This window comes from Melospiza georgiana, chromosome Z (genome assembly GCF_028018845.1).
Source record: "Melospiza georgiana isolate bMelGeo1 chromosome Z, bMelGeo1.pri, whole genome shotgun sequence".
Lineage (NCBI taxonomy): Eukaryota > Metazoa > Chordata > Aves > Passeriformes > Passerellidae > Melospiza > Melospiza georgiana.
In genome coordinates, this window is record NC_080465.1 from 22,719,859 (window position 1) to 22,737,481 (window position 17,623).

The 17,623-nt window shown below is 42.1% G+C and overlaps 2 protein-coding genes across 3 annotated transcripts in view; one reads left to right on the forward strand and one right to left on the reverse strand.

Annotated features, from left to right (window-relative positions):
• Positions 1-2,938: 2,938 nt before the first annotated feature.
• Positions 2,939-11,629, forward strand: NIPSNAP3A (nipsnap homolog 3A). The gene is made up of 6 exons (XM_058043564.1): positions 2,939-3,019; positions 4,950-5,151; positions 8,153-8,314; positions 9,868-10,017; positions 10,414-10,500; positions 10,611-11,629. The coding sequence occupies exons 1-6, from the start codon at positions 2,945-2,947 to the stop codon at positions 10,685-10,687; spliced, it is 753 nt and encodes a 250-aa protein (XP_057899547.1). The 5' UTR covers positions 2,939-2,944; the 3' UTR covers positions 10,688-11,629.
• A 2,667-nt stretch (positions 11,630-14,296) lies between these two features.
• Positions 14,297-17,623, reverse strand: part of ABCA1 (ATP binding cassette subfamily A member 1) — a 91,793-nt gene continuing 88,466 nt past the window's right edge. For both annotated transcript variants that reach the window (XM_058043653.1, XM_058043652.1), the window contains exon 50: positions 14,297-17,510. In XM_058043653.1, coding sequence (XP_057899636.1) covers positions 17,370-17,510 — 141 coding nt within the window. In that variant the 3' untranslated portion in view covers positions 14,297-17,369. The remainder of the gene's footprint in view (positions 17,511-17,623) is intronic.

The following is a 17,623-nucleotide window of genomic DNA, read 5'->3' on the forward strand; positions in this document are numbered from 1 at the left end:
CCTTTTCCAAAACTCTGAGTTACTTTGCATTTAAGCAAATATCACAAAGGAAGTTTAAGATGCTTTTGAATGCATTGAACCTTTTGGTACCTTTTTTCCATTACCCCCATCTCATATGGAATCTAACCCCTTCCCACACCTTGCCCACATTCATAAGACATATACAGATGAGATTGTTTCCTGTTCCCTGGGAAAAAGAGAATGGATGAAAATGTTTCATGCAGGGATTACAACGTGCACAAATCACCTTCTTACATTTTATCTCCATGGAGCTTTGGCTTCCAATAGAAAGAAAAATTTTTAATAAACCTCTTGTACTTGGGCAGCTCTGTCAGTCACAGCTACATAAATTGAACATGGCACATGATTCATGAATTCACAACCAAACTAAAAACATCTCGTCAAAACCAAGATACTATTCAGTACGAGTTCTTCCACAAGATTAACACTGTCATTCCCAGATGTTCAGTGCCATCTGTGAGCTGTGTGTGAAGCACAGTTCCCATTCACTGTTCTGTGTATTGGTAGACAGCCTTTTGAGTGGCTGACAGGAGTTGGAGCTACAATCATCTCTCTTCATCCACATAGAAAGATAGAGATACCCATGGACTTCTAGAAGAATATGAATGACAAAATACCAGGAAGTATAGCAAACTCAAATTCCAGGCAAAATCGCAGAGCTGAAAGAAGTCTCCTCAACAAATTTTCTCTTAGTCACTTCCTTCACTGCAGTTTTCTCAAACTTGCTTGCTGTGTAAAATCATTCACTGACTTGTTTCAGGGAATCGTTTCAGACCTTCATTGAATTCCAGTGCAGTTTTGTACATTTTAACTCTGCACTGTTTTGAATTGTTATGCTCAGTTACGAAAATCATGATCACATTTCAATTCCCCAACTACACAAAAATAAATATAAAACCAAAGCTTCTCCTTGGCTATTCAAGTTAGCAAGAACAAAACCTGCTTTTTATCACTACTCACTTCAAATCCTGGCTTACGTGAACTTAACTGATGAGAAAGCAAACACAGAAAATGTTCAAACAATAAAAATAAAATCCCTTAAAAATGTGAAGGAATATTCCACCACAACATGGTTATGAAGAGCATCACTTCAACCATACAATGAGAAAACAATGGAGAAGTTTAAATATTTTGGAATTTGCCATCTCATTCTTTGTCTTTAGCTGAAACACAATTTTCCTAAATGAAAAAAAAAAACACCTTCCCTGTTAAACCAATTTTAAAGTGGCAATAACTGTGTCAGTAATCACACTTCATGTCATTCTGTGATTATGTGATTCTGTTGTAGAAACTCTGAGACTTATTTCATGCCATATTGCAAAAAATTGTAACAAATGCAACCACTTGCAAAACAACATATAACATATACACAATGTAGATGCTTCATTCTTTCCACAATACTCTTTTAATATGTTAAAACAACTTTTACAATCATATTTTAATTTAGACAATCTTTCTTCCTGAATTTGTCTTTAACAAAATGAAAATTTGTTCATTGTGAGAAAAAGCATGAAAGCTCCATAGGCATGAATTTGTAATTGTTCTTATCACATTTAATTCCATGCAGACACCTTCAAAATCAATTATTTGGTGTAGAAGAAGGAAAGTGCTGCCCCTATTAATAGGAATCATAAAAGATGACGTAAATTTAGATAGTCTTCCATAAGGTATCCTTTGCTAGAAGCTGACTTGTCTCCCAAGGTAGAACTTTAGAGTGCACTGATAACAGAAGAAATTTTATCTTTATGTTCATCTTAGTCAATATTTGGCCCTGCAAAGATACAGGCTCGGCAACAAATCTCATCCCTTGGTAACTGTGAGGTTGGAAGAAGTATGCAACTGGGCCCAGAGCTGTAACCAGGTGGGAATTCCTGTTGCTGTCACTGCTGGCACCTCTGGTTTCATCCTAAACGATGCCACAGAAGACTGCCATGCGACTTTCTTATGGAGACTACAGCTGATGAAGGATTTGTATCTGCACCATTTTAAGTTTGATTCTACAAAGGAGGATCAGTGTGATCAGTTTGAAGTTTGGTCAAACTGGGGTGTGGGTGATTTTACTGAGTGATTTGCCCCAGGGCAGCCTGTGAGGAGCAGGTCTCCTCAAGCAGCTAGGATACTTTTTATTGTATTCAGGTGCACGGGCAGAGGCACAGATACCACATTTCAGGCACCCGTGCCGGATAATTTAAACGAGCAATTCTCAGCTGTTGCCCCTAGTTACAGCTAAGGTAGAGTTAATTTTTCCTCAGTAGCTATTACAGGGCTGTGTTTTGGATTTGGAATAAGAATGCTGTTGATAACATACTGATGGCTTGGTATTTTGCCAAGTCGTGTTTATCCTACGTCAAGGATATTTTTTTCCCCCTCTCTGACGCTCCGCCAAGGAGGCGGCCTGCAGATGGCAGTGGGACGGAGCGTGGCCGGGGCAGGTGACCCGAACTGACCAAAGGGATGTCCCACACACAGAACGTCATGCTGACTATTTGAGCTGGGGGCAGTAACCTGCGAGGGCGGATCATCTGCTTTCGGACAGGGGGTCTGGCTGAGGCAGTGGGGGTGAGCAATTGCACTGGCGCGCTTGTTGTTGTTGTTATTTCAATTATTAACCTCTTCTTATGTCAACACACAAGTTTTAATTCTTCTCCGCATTCCACCGATGTGGGAAAGGGAGGGGCAGGGGGAAGCTGAGCACCGACCAGCTTCATCTCCAGCTGAGCTGAAAACCACCGCAGCTATGCCTTCCGCACGCCGCTCCGCCCGTCCTGGCCCGCCTACCGGGGCCGCGGCGCGCAGGCGGCGGGCCGGGCGGCAGGGGCGGTCCCAGCGGCTGTGCCGCCCCCCGTGCCGCCCCCACGGCAGGCGGTGCCTGTGCCTGTGACTGTGTCTGTGTCCGTGTGTCCGTGTCCGGGCCGTGCCCGCCATGCTGCCGCCGGCGCTGCTCCGCCGCCCGCTCGCCGCCGCCGCCCGCCAGGCCCTGCCGCGCGCCGGCCCTCAGGTAGCGGCGGGGGCGGGCGGGGCCGTTCCCTCCGCGCGAGGCCTGTCGCTGTCGCGTGGGGCCCTTTGGGATCCACCCCCGGGTGACGGGATCGATTCTGTGGGAAAAGGCTGCTGGGATCAGTGAGTCCAGCCCACAGTGCTCTGCTCGAGCAGCACCGCCCTGTGAACCGGACCGTGGCACCAAGCGTCACGTCCAGCCTTTCCTTAAACACCTCGGGGGACGGCGACTCCACCACGTCCCTTGGCAACCCATTCCGATGTCCCATCACCCCGTCTGTAAAGAATTTCTTCCTGATGCCCAATCTGAACCTTTCCCGCTGTCTCTTGAGTCTATGCCCTCTTACCTTGTCACTGTCGTCAGCTTGCAAGAAGATGCCGACCCCCAGCTGGTTACAGCCTCCTGTCAGGGAGTTGTAGAGAGTGATAAGGTCACCCCTGAGCCTCTTTTCACCAGGCTAAACACCCCCGGTTCCCTCAGCTCCTCCTCGCAGGACTTGTACTCCAGACCCTTCACCAGCTCCATTGCCCTTCTCTGGTACAGAAGTGGTCCTGCAGTATCCCAATGTGTGTCTAAGCAGGAGAAACTTTCAGGGCCTCTCATTTCCCACAGAAATCCAGTGTGGAATGGGTCGCTCCTGCAGGCTCCATACTCAATCAGAATCCTGTGAAGGTTTATGACAGCCCCAAGGAGCTGTGACTCATGGAAGCCAATACTGGATGTGTCATAGTGCAAAGGGTCATTGAGAAACAAAGCCTTTGTTTTTCACCTTCTGTATTCAGCGACCTGAAAGTGCAGGCAGCTGAGGGGGTCAGGCTCTTCTCCCAGGTAACAAGTGACAGATTTAGAGGAAGCAGCCTCAAATTGCCTAAACCAGGAGAGGTGTAGATTGGATATTAGGAGAAATTTATTCACTGGAAGGGTTGTAAAGCACTGAAACAGAGGAGTGGTGGAAGTGTTTGAAAACAGGTAGATTTGTCGCTTGAGGATATGGTTTAGTGGTGGATGTGGCACATCTGGATTCACAGTGGATAGGATGATTTTAATTAATTTTTAAACATAAACAATTCTGTTCTGTGGCTTGAGTTGCATGGTGCTCATGTCTGCAGATTCACGTGAAATAGGACATGTCCAAAATCCATCCTGTAGCTGCCTCTGTGCAAACATGGGCTAAGGCCAAAGCTGTGTTTCGGCCCTAATTTTTCAGGTTTTATTTGAGGGGTGAGTAGCATCTTCCGGGTTATTGAGGCAACTGCAATAGTAACTTAGTCTGGGACTCCCAAAGAGATTTATCTAATATGAACAGAAAAACTGTTCTTGATCAGCCTTTGGGAAGCAGCCAATAAAAGGCTAGGATGTGAACTTAAGCAATCTTTTGTTGGAAAGAGTCACTCTTTCTTAAGTGTTGGTATCTTCTTCTTTCATTTGCCAATAATATGTAATTTGCCAGTACTGGTATGTGGTTGTCAGTGGAAAAACACGATGCAGTAGCGTGAGTTGGTTGGGTAAGTGCACCACAGACAGATACTGGTGTTGCTTCCTCTTTGGTGGCATCTCAGCAGCCTTGCTTTTGAATAGTGTTTTTTGCCAAATGCGTCTTGCTGCTGACTTGCTGAAGAAGAGGTTGAGAAAAGGAGAATTCTGCTTTGTTATGAGCTAATAATTAAACAGTTGAGTGTATCAAAAGAAAGACACATTACAGCCATTGCCAAAAGGAGTGGCAGCAAATAATGCACATTGGAGCTACTTCCAAAGCAAAGTCTGAAAAGGTACTTCTTTTGTAGCGGATGTTGTGAAGTAAAGTACCCCTCTCCCAACCTGCAGTAACAGATGCTTCTGTAGTATTGTGCTAATTAAAAAAAATTAGACAGAATACAACTTTCTGGCTTGAGAATGATTTTTACTATTTTTTCTTACTATTTTCTTTCAGGTACGCCTTGCTACAGGGCCCAGACAGAATAATGGCATTTTCTACGAAATTCGCACATATGATATTAAGCCAGCAAAGATGAAGGAGTTTTTGGAAATGATCAGCAAGTACGTTCACTTTCGCACTGCCCACTCGGAGCTGGTGGGGTTCTGGTACTCGGAGCTGGGAGCCATGAACAAGGTGCTGCACATTTGGAAGTACGGTACGGTCAGCATCCCTTCGCGCCGCTCTGCTCCCTCTGTGTCCCCTGTCTCCTCGGCAAGAAGGTGAGGGGATTGCTTACCTGCCTTTTCCTTGTTGCTCTCATTGTAAGGAAAGGAGGTGCCCCCAAAACATTGCTCCTGTAATGACTAGTGACGGGAACACGTCAGAGCTTGTCAGGACAACTTTGACGTGTTGGGATGAGAAAGTTACAGATGTTCTTGAACAGCACTCTCTGTTCAAAACAGGTCTGATAGAGGAACTGTGGCAGAGTGTTTCATTCATGGTAAATATTTTTAACTTAGGGTCAGTTCCGCCAATGTCTTGAAACTTTTGAAGCTAATGGAGAATAGGAAATACACACACATATGTAGTCTGTGTGTGTTTATATGCATGTGTAATAGTTCTTGTATTTTAGCTCAGAGTACCGGTCACTCCCAAAAAAAAAAATTAGCATGCACTTTGCATGCTTAAACTCCTTGTGCAGTGGGCCTGTTCTGAGGTAGGAAGCCAGGTCTGGCTTCTCCACCAGGTCTGACTTCTCAGGCATGCAGAGTGTTTTTGTTGCAACTATAACTTTACTAGCAATACGGTTTTTACAGTATGATGAACTTTTTTTCTTGTTGGAGTTGGTGCTGACATGGAAGGTACAGGTAAGCCAAAAAAACTACTATTATGCTAAAAAGGCGTGCTGGCTGCGCTTTTTGTGGAGCCCAAGCGAAGGGATACTTGTGTTAATTCCCCAAATACACAAGTGATACTTGTATATAATTCCCCTTGAGCGCCTGCTGCAGTGCAGTTGTATCTACACGTTGATACAATGTGCTCATTGAAGTCCAGTGTGGCCGCAGTACTTGTTTAGATTAAAGGATCACCCCTTTTGTTTTGGAGGGCTGAATCCTGGAATCAGAGAATTGTTTGGTTCCTCTCAGCCATGTTGCTCAGGGCCACCTCCACCCTGACTTCTAACACTTCCAGGGATAGGGCATCCACAGCTTCTCTGAGCAATCTGCTCCAGTGCCTCAGCATTCTCACAGTAAAGAATTTATTCATTATATCTTATCTAAACATTTCTCCATGCCAGAAGGTATTTAAGGCTGGGCTGGATGGAGCTCTGTGTGGCTGGTGTCCCCTCACGTTGCCAGGGGCTTGAAACTAGGTGATGTTTAGAGGTTCCTTCCAATTCAAACCATCCTGTGATTCTAAGTCTCCTCTTTGTCAGTTTAAAGCCATTCCCTCTTGTCCTGTCACTACATGCCCTCATAAAAAGTGCCTCTCCAGCTCTCTTATAGGCTCCCTTTAAGTGCTGGAATGCTCCTGTGAGGTCTTCCTGGAGCCTTCTCTTCTTCAGGCTGAATAGCCCAAACTCTTCCAGCCTTTCTTCACAAGAGAGGTGCTTGAGCGCTTGGATCATCTTTGTCAGCTCCTCTGATGTCATCCTTCATCCTTCCTTCATCCACCAAAGCTGTAACTCCATTGCAGAAGGCCAAAATGAGTCAGGTACAATTGGCCCTTAGTGAAGCTATGTTGGCTGTCACCAATCACCTCATGGCCTTCCATGAGCCTTGGCATAGTTTCCATAAGGATCTGCACCTTGATCTTGCCAGGCACAGAGGTGAGACTGACCAAGCTGTAGTTCTGCAGTTCTGCAGTTCTTGTTATGTTCGTTTTTAAAAACGGGCTGCCACAGCTTGTCAAATACAATGAATTGTGGCTTAGCCACTTCCTCTGACAGTTTCCTGAGGACCCATGAATGTATCCCATTAAGTTTCATTGATTTGTGCACCTTCACGTTCCTGGGATAGTCTCAGACCTGGATTTTTCCTACAGCAGGTGGTTCTTCATTCTCACAGCCCCTGCCTTTGCCTTCTGTGACTTGCATGGTCTGGCTGGAGCACTTGCCAGTGCAGACCAAGGCAAAAAAATACATTGAGTACCTTAACATTTTTCATGACCTGGGCAGCCATATCTTTCTTTTCCTTCGAGAGAGAACCATTCATCTGTCAATATTTTGAGTTCACTTGCATTTATAAATTCTCCTGCTTCTCAGAACATTTTATTCTTGGCTAATGTGACTATCTTTAAATTAAAAAAAAATCTATGGGAAACCTTTAAAATGCAAAACTAAGAGAAAAACCTATATCTTTTGTTTCCTAACAGTGTTTTACAGTCTAATTGTGGTGGCTCCTCCCCCCACCCTGAGACCACACTATGATCTGAGAAATGAACAAAGTTTACAACATCCTTCCTCCTTGATTCATCAGATCCCTGCTTACATAATTTCTATATTTACCTCTTAGTCCCAAGACACTGATATTTCTCAAAGTTCTTCCCATCCTCATATGCTAGATTTTTCTTTTGTAATATTGGGGGCTGTTTGCATAAATATATTGCTTAAGATGCCACTGCAGCCTAAGCACTTGAAATTCACACTCTTAATTAAGTGGATTTGTTTTCCATTAAGAAAAAGGAAAAAACATGGTTTAGCTTTTGGGCATTTAACATCTTTTTATGTAACGGAACACACAAACATTATTTCTACACTTTTAATGTCATTTTATATAAGCCAAAGCACATTTATTAATTTTTTTCTTGATAGACTCTTACTTCTGATTTTTTTCCACTTCATTTCCATATCCACTGTGCTTTCTCCAAATCTTATCCTTGGTAACTGTTGCCACATCTAGTAGTCCCTGCAATTGCTATGTGTAAATCTTTTTAAACAGTAAACTTGCTTAACTTACTTTAACTCTTTTGTAAACCTTCTTGGAAAATTCCATTTGGCTTGAATCCATTTTAATCTGAGAGCTAAAGCAGATTTTAAAGGAAGTTTTGCAGAATTTAAAGGAAACTTACCACATCTGCTTGAGCTAATATGATGTCTAAAAATATCAGTTTCAAAATTAGTTAAGTGTAGTTTGCCTTCTTGCAATTATACATTTTGATTGAGTCTGATGTGATATCATGTGCATTTTTTAACGATATTTTTTCCTTCCTTACAGATAATTTTGCCCACAGAACAGCAGTCCGGCATGCACTAGCAAATGACAAAGACTGGCAGGGAAAGTTCATCTCTGCAGCTCTCCCCTTGGTAGAGAAGCAGCACAATGAGGTTGCTTATCTGGTGCCCTGGTGTCAGCTTGGGAAGCCTTCAAAGGAAGGGGGTGAGCTTATCTTTTCTTTTGCTGATTAAAGCTACCAACACTAATGGCTTAAAGTTTAAACCAGGTATTGCACAGTTTTATGACCCTTTACATAACAAATGCATGTATGTGCACCCATGTGGAAAAGGTGACATAACACAACGGGGGATAGTTTTTTGGAAGGATTTTACACTAACATACATCAATAGCTGACTGATCATCAAGGTTCTTAATGATCAGGATGGTGACTTGCTAAATGAATATGCAAAATGGCAGTGCCGTAGTAGTGGTCAGAGCAGCCATCCCAGACTTCCTTTGTCTGTCCATCAGTGAGAGGGCATTTCCTGGGTAACTGCTGTTCTCTTTCAAAGAGATTTTCCTCTTATCAATTTGCTTTGATACTGCTTCTTTCACATAAAGTTTAAAAAATTTCCTACTTCTTTAAAGATATGTGAAAGTCAAACAAGGATCTGCCCCTTGATGTTGCCAGGTACAGAGGTGAGACTGACTGAGCTGTGGTTCTGCAGTTCTTCCTTATGCCCCTTTTTGTAACAATCACAGGTTAGGTGTAGAAGTCGTGTCTCTTTGTACTTTAATTCTCTCTGTAGCAAATTTGATGTTAGTACTATTGCCTGTTCCCCAATTCATGAATACTGGCAGGCTTTCTTGCATGAAGTGACAGGGAGCAGACCTTGCTTCAGCCCTGAGCACATGTATAACTACAGTAATCTTTGTTCTTTATTTCCTTTATTCAGGATTTGGAATTTTATGCTGTTGCTGTTGAATTTGAAACAGTTTTCTCTAAAATCTGGAGAGACAACTTGAAACACTGTTACAGTTTATCTCCAGCCTGTTGCTGGAGAGTGATACCAGACGCTGCCAAGTAGCAAGTGTCTGGCTTTCTATTACTGTGTCAACAATTGTGATCTGAAGTAACTTCCTGAACAGAAAGAAGACAAGTAACTTTTAGCAGGACTGGAGGTTTTTTGGTGAATTACACCATTTCTCTGCAAAGAAAGGAGATGCTTGGCACAGCAGAGGTGCTAAACTAGTCCTGCTCTTTTGGTTATGCTGTCAGATCTTGCTGTGATCAACTGCCAGAAGTCAAAGGAGTTTGTAATGTCATAAACCACTTAAATGGCAGAAAACATCTCCAGTCTTAGAAAAGATACCCAGCATTGCTCAAGCAGACCCCCAAATCCCTCTAACAAGTATGAGCACTTGTGGTATCTTTGTGGTATCTACAAAGTAGTCTGAATATCCCAAAATCTCCATGCAGCATTGAAAATTGCAAAGTTGGGCTTTGTGGGAAGCCTTCTGTTCTTCAGGGCCCTGGTACTTAGACTGACACTTGAACTAACTGCTGTTAGTGAGCTTGCGCTCTTGTGAGCCTCTGGAAGGTGTGAGTTCTTGTGCTTGTTGGCAGGAGGGGGCAGTTTCCTGTTGTCCCCAAATGACAGTGAAACGTTATACTGGTCTCACAGCAAATACACCGTGGCCATGAGACATGGTTCAAGATCTGCTGTATTAATTTGTATTTCCTTCCTTGTGGTAGTGTTTGCCTTTTCTTCTAGGTGTGTATGAATGGGTTACTTTCCAGATGAAGCCTGGTGGGCCAGCATTGTGGGGCGAAGCATTTCGTGCTGCAATCAATGCTCACATCAACACAGGATATACCAAGCTGATCGGTGTTTTCCACACAGAATATGGATTACTTAACACAGGTACTCATCAATTTCTGGTACAACTTTGACATAGGAGGGGGCAGAGGAGAGGGGCAAGCCACCATCCTGGATCAGGATTGGCCAGCTTGCTGAAAATGTTGGTGTGGATCACTGAAGCCCTGTAAACAGTCCTTGAACCCAGCATTGTGTATTGGGTTATAGACTTGAGCCAGTTGCCCCAATCTTAAAATACTCTCAGATATTAAAAGACTCTCTGATAATAAAGTCAAACCATGCAACAGCTCAGTGAAAGATCATCCCACCACTGGCATGCCTGGAGAATTGTTTCTGATAGCTGCACTGCCTGTAACAGATGAAGGCAGATTGCCAGGACTTAGAGTACGTGTTGTATTGCAGCATAGCAGTGCTCAGCTGAGTTTATTTGTACTTTCTCAGTCCATGTTCTATGGTGGAACGAGAGCCCAGATCAGCGGGCAGCAGGAAGACACAGTGCCCATGAAGATGCCAGAGTTGTGGCAGCTGGTAAGACATGATGAATCTAGAGAACTCACTTGTGTTACCTGCATACATGCTGAGAAAAGTATTACCTTTCATTGGAATATTGTCCTAATTAAACATGTATTTAATTTTAGTGCGCGACAGTGTCAGATTCTTGGAGTCCCAGCAAAATGTGCTTCTGATTCCTCTGCAATGCTCACCACTGAAGTAACCTTCTTCTAAAGGATGTAACTGATGGCAGAAGAGACAAGATGAAAGTGCTGTCAGCAAGTGACATGGACCCCCATACCCTTATGAGATTAGCTGTTCTTCAGATGACAAAAAATGGATGCAAAATGCTGATCCACTGGCAGTGTAAATCAGCATTCTGACACCAATTGTTAAACAGAAGTTTATGGTGATGTTCCTACCTCTCCAGGACAAACAACTTGAGCCATATCATGATGTAAACCATGCATTACCAACCTTCTATTTTAATCCTTAAGTTCTTCATGATTTTTTGCACAGCTAAATCACTTGCCAAACTGAGGAAGTTAAGTGCTCTTGTCCAGCATTCCAGCCAGGCCTGGTATAATTTTTATAACATACTTTGATACCTCTTATAATTTCACATCTTAGTTATTCCATACAGTTTTAAGAAGGAAAACTCCCACATGTATCTTAACAAATTATGTTTTAATCAGACTTCTCACTGGTGTACTTTATATTAATTCTGAGAAATGTACAACATCAGTGTTGCTGGAATTGCACTTAAATGTAACAGTGGGGCTGATTAGGTAGTGTATCCTAATGAGTTCTGCCATGAAACTTTTTACATAATAACTTGTTATGGCTTATTTCAGTCTTTTCTTTTTCTGTTCATCAAACACTGCCTCAAAACTGTGAGTTATCCTCACGAGCTTTGGCTTGGATATTTTATTATTTGTTTAAGGTGCTATAGGTGATTAGCCCTTCTTGTTCAATTGTGTCAGACGAAATCAGACGAAATAAATCAGACGAAACTGATTTACATGTACTGTCATTTTTTGAAATACTTTTTGTCAGACTGTTGAAAGCTAAATAAATGAGCATAAAGCATTAATTCTTAGTATTTATGGCTCAAGCTCTTACTCATTTTAACTACAAAATGATTAAATTCCATTTTCCAAGTACAGCATTCATTTTGCAGGTCTTCATTTTCAGTCAACAACAAATTGCTTTAGAACCAGTAAGCTGGTAAGGGTGAATAGCAGTAGGGGAGAGGGCACATGGGCTAAGAAGTCAAACTTCTATTTGTATACAGTGGTACAGAGCACCCTCTTCTGCAATTTATAGGTATTGACTATAAATTGCAGAGCACTTGGGAGGATTTTCTACATGTTAATCATGGATCTGCAGTGAGCAATTGAGAACTGAAGAGTCTTAGTGTAGGTTGCCTAATGATTATTGCTGCTTTAAAGTTCCTTAAGGTCTCACAGAAAGCACTAAAGCAAGCTCTGGGCCATTATGCTTGTGTCCCAGGGGGGAACATGGGATGTGGCTGCTGTAGTTAAGGGAGTGTAACAGGTCCCAGCTGCCATATCCACGTCCTCATACACTGCTCCCTCCAACAAAGCCATGTTTAGCATTCTCAAGGTGGAACAAACACTACTTCAGAGACTCGTGTCTTACATTTTACAAATCAACCTTGAAGGTACCAAGAGCTGATGAACCAGTATATTGTTCAGAACATTGCCTTACAACAGTTCTTTCAAAGGAAGATTTTTTTTGTTTTAACTAAAAAAATATGGGCTGAAAAATGGGAGAGTTAAAGATACTTTTAAAAAAAAATTTGAATGCAAGAATTATTTCACTGGGGTTTTTGTTTGGTTCATTGTTTTTCTGTTTATTTAATTAAAACTAATTTCTGTAACACCAGCACTGGGAGTAGAGAACATTCAAGATGTTAGAGGTGTCCTTTATCCTGAGGTGCCAGCTGGACACTAGGTCAAAACAGAAAACCCTGGAAATTCAGAGGCCTAGGCAGTCATCAACCACATGAAGTTCAAAGTGCCAGATTCTGCACCTGGGGCAGGGCAACTCTGGCTGTACAGACAGGCTGGAGGAAAAGATGTTAGAAAGCAGCAGGAGTGGGCCCTGGGGGGTCCTGGTCTGTGGCAAGTTGAACGTGAGTCAGCAGTGCCCCGGCAGCCAGGAGGGCCAGCTCTGTCCTGTCCTGGGGTGCATCAGGCACAGCATCACAGCTGGGCAAGGGAGGGGATTGTCCTGTTCTGCTCTGCACTGGGGCAGCCTCACCTTCAGTGCTGGGGACAAAGTTTGGGTGCCACCCAAGGTTTGGGTGTCTTTTGGGACCACCTAAAAACAGAGGCCAGACAAAACTAAGGAGAACAAAAAGCAGTTATGTTTATCAAAGGGCGCCTTCAAGATACATTTCAGGCAGATGAAGCCACCCACCACTGCCCCCAGGGGCTACACCCAGAAATGGACAATGGGTCATGGGCTTTCATACTTTTTTAAGTTTGGTCCATTTGCAGACTGGGGCTTAATCTTCCAATTACAGCTCTAGGTAATGAAGTGATTTACCCCAAGTTTGCTCCCCGCAACTCACTTTTGTTTATATTTCTTAGGACCTGAGAAAGTAGGGTGTTCTTGATTCCTGGGCCTGAAGAGGAATTGCTTTGTCTGACCAAAATGGGAAAAGAGTAGCTAATACTCTATGTGGAGTTCATACACTAAAGAATTGCAGGATTACAGATATAGGATTTTAGCTTTTTTATTTTTCATAAGGCGCCATTACAATGTAAAAAAAAAAAAAAAATGAAGCCATTAGAGAGGGGCAACACAGATGGTGAAGGACCCTGAGGGAAAGCTGAATGAGGAGCATCTGAGGTCCCTGTGTTCATTTAGCCTGGAGGAGACTGAGGAGAGACCCCATGAAAGTTACAACTTCCTCCTGAGGGGAAGAGGAGGGGCAGGCACTGATTTTGTCTCTCTGTCACCCAGTGACAGGACCTCAGAGAATGGCCTGAAATTGTGTCAGGGGAGGTTCAGGCTGGATATTAGAAAAGGATTCTTCACCCAGAGGGTGGCTGGGCACTCTAACAGGCTCTCCACAGAAAAGATCACAGCACCCAGCCTGACAGAGATCAGGAAGCGTTTGGACAATGCTCTTAAGCATATGGTGTGATTCTTGTGGATGATATTGTGCAGGGACAGGAATGGGACTGGGTGATCCTTTAGGGTCTCTTCTAAATCAGCATATTCTGTGATTCTGTGAAATTCTAATTGACTTCTTATAATCAGGAAGAATTTTCCTGATGAGTGTAACTTCGGGAATTGTTCAGATACTGGAACTTGGTTGATGGTGATACTATAGGCAGTAGCAGACAACATTTTAGTATCAGTTTATCCTTGAGCAATCACACAATTATTCTGCTTTCATTTGTAATTCCGCTTTCATTGTATTCAGCTGTTCAAAATCCAATGAGTGTATAGGTTGTTTTTAGCAAGGAGGAACCATCATCAACTTGCATATGTGTAATAAAAATTCAGAGGCAGGTATTTGAGTTAAACATAAAGAGAAGTTTGTTACGCTTTGTACAGTTAACCAATCACTTGCTAGAGACCTCTTCATTTACTAACTTTAAGTTTAATGTAGCACTTACCTTAATATCTTGCATCTCCTCATTTACCTGAAAATAGTATATCTACTCCATACTTGTTTCTAGAGCTACTGAAATCTTATGCATCAAAGTTAAGAACAAAAAACCTGGCAAAACTAAAAGGTCCTAGCAGTGCTCCTAGAAATGGCAAATGCAAAAATTACACTTGTGAAAACCAGTGGTGCTATAACATCTTTATTTTTTACTTAATACAAGGCAATTAGAGTGCCTTTTAATACTTCACATAACAGATATTAGCAAATACAAATATATATACTTTTTTTTTTTGCTTTTAACGAAAATGTCCATTTAAGGATTTAACTTAGAAATTTCAGTTGTGAAATCTCTCTAGATTTTTGCAAAGTTAACAGATATTCCAGTGCAAAAATAGATCCCATTACAGATAGCATAAAGTGCTTGGAACAAAGGGCCAACTATAATTCAGGAGGGAAAGATAAGCACAACAGTGGTTGTTTAACCATGGGAAAATACAACTCCTTACTGAAATACAAATGTACTACAAAGAGGGATGCAACATGTCAATAGTACTGAAGTTTAAAATAAGTTAACACCTCAGTGTAGTTTCATTATCAGAAGTGGTTCACGTAATGTGTATGACTCCAGAGTGATTTTTCCCCAACACATACTTAAGTGAAAATTAGTGGCTGTCTGAACATATTCCATGACCTATCTTCATGCCAGTGTTGCATTAGTCTGTCTGTTCAGTACAAACAATGCAGATCAGAGCCGTGAAGTAGTTTAATATCCACATTTACTGCAATATTTTGTCACAGATAGCAGACCCTCTAAGCACGACAGTCATGGGGCAATACAAATCAAGAATGTTTTTGGTGGGCTAAGGAAAGTGTATTACCATGTAACTGTTGTTTCCTGATACATGGATTATTTAAATAAGCAGCTACCAAGAGCAAACCACAGCCCTTTCAGAACCAAATCTGAATCCTCCTAGAACTCGTTCCAGCTCTACATGCACTGGTTTGGTGCAGTGCAAAACGTTAGCCCTTGACTTCAGTGATGTAATGCTGATTTGTAATAGCGACTTTTAGCAGTGGCAAGCCTCCAGGACACGCTACTTGTTTAAATGATGCGGCAACATACTTGCAGCCTGTTCTGGAGTAGTCATGGCTGTAGCTCTGCTGTTTCTGCACCTGGAAGTCTGGTGTATTCATCACCCTGTAACTCATCCCCATAGAGTGACGATCTCATAAAAGTAATAACAAAGTATGTTTTCAGTGAGGTATACCAATCCCCTTTACACTCCTTTTCTCAATCCCCTTAGCAATGAATTATACAGATTAAAAAAAAGTATGAAAAGGCACTTCAGTAGAGCCTGTACTAAGCTCTTACTTTACCTCAAGGCAGGACACAAAGGGACAAGGAACTTAGTTTAACTGTGTTTTAAAAATGTTGAGTTGGTCATTGTTACCAAGTATATTTGGAAATATGTAATTAATCTTCTTCAGGCTCATGCCAGCCTTTTCAGTATTTGCTGGGCTGCTATGGTCATTCACAGAAGAAAATGGTCCATGACTGATTCATGGAGTAGCATCAAAACTAGTGCAGAACCTCTGTGGGTTTTTAAGGCAGAGGTATGGGATACAGGAACAGCTCAGGAACTGCACTTGTGCTCAAACCACATTACTGAACCAATTTTCAAATGTAAAAGCAACACAGAGAGGCCTAAAAAGCATACTCTCCCATGACCGTTGTACAATGTGAACAAGAATTGGTTGTTCTTACTATATAATTTCCCCTCTAATATTACTCTGGCTTTGTAAAACTTGAAAAACTTGACTGATGAACTGTAGCACTATTACCTTGGACTCTCTTGTTTTTCAGGGGGATTTTTTACTGAAACAGTTTTTTGTCACATGTATAATAAGAATGTATAATACTCCAGTTAGGGATCACCTAATGACTGAAACTACACTGCACAATAGAAGCAGAAACTTACACAAATTATGTTATACCAGTTTCCAAACAGGAGAGTTTTAGGTGAACAACTTGCAGTTGTTTGCAGATAGCAGCTGATTGCTAGAATCTGGTCAGATCATGAATGCAGCTATCCACCACATGGACAGAAAGAGAGCATAGCATTACAGGCATAATGTAAAGAAATACCGTGGCTACAAAGATCAACTGAAAGCATTTCCAATCCCTAATTATGCTACCTACCTATTTAAAGTCATAAATAATACTGTTAAAAAAAAAAATCTACATCTCATTTCTAGTCTTACCTGGCAAAGCCAGAAACAGCAACATGCTTGTGCTAAGCAGTAATTCCAGATGTTGGGTACCTTTCGGGTGCAAAGCAGGGGTTAAAGAGCAGATATTACAAATCTGAGTGACAGCTCATGATTTAGAATTTGCTCTTGGCATTAGCAGCTTGTACAACTACTGAGTTTGCTGCTGTGGTCCAAACCCTATGTCTGCTTCTCACCCACTTTTTTCTACTAGATGTTCATGCAGCTGCCACAGTACCTCAGAGGAGCAGGAAAGTACTTAACTGCACAAACACCTAGTCAGAGTATGTTGTTGATTGTGATGCTGGTGGGACAATCATGCATTTGGAGGGTTCACAGTTCTGCATATCACCACTTGCTGATGAAGATGTGTGGTTATGATGGCTGGTCTCTTGCCACCCCACCTGCACAGTACTGCTTTATGGCCTCAGCTTTGTCACCACTGACCTACACCAGCCTAGAGAAAGCCGGCTTCTAAGTTTTTACAACCTAGGGCTACAACATTGGTGGTGACTTTTCTTGCCATGGACTGTTTTGGTGCATTCATTGCCAGCAATGGATATAGCACCAGCACATTCCCACTCCTGACATGAATGTTCCAAATACCAAAACATGCATGTCCTAAATATCTGTAAATAACCACTGGCCATGATTTCTCAATGAATTATTTTAGCAACCCTAACAAAAACATACTGTACAGAACAAGATACAGTATACTTGAAAGCCCACAACATCTCATGGGTGCTTTACCACAGCTTCAGAGTTATACTGTAACGAGCTAAGTTCAAGTCTTTCACTGGAGAACAGTACAAGACGACTCCATGAGGCACTGCCCCTGTAAAGGAATTGTTTTCATTGCATTGAATTGCATTGCATTGAATGGTTATCAGTGAGTGTCCAGTTGCTTTTCCTCTAGCTTCTTTGGGAGTATCCTATCCCAGGAAAAGGAAGTTTGCATTCTGCTCATCATCTCTTTGACGAAATTGGCTCACACACAACTTTCTTTTACCTTCTCATCTTGCAGGAAGGAGTTAAGGATTGCAATGTCTACCACAGTCTGGTTTTTGTGCAATGACAGGTCCTTAGTATGGTCGTCATCACTTTGGTCCTTAGCAAAATTTACAAAAACCTACAAAAAAAAAAGGCCATGTCAAACACCACCATAGTATTTCATGAATTCATGGCATTTTAAGTACTGGATATCCTCAAATAGTCCTGAGATTCAGTACTCTACTTCATTTA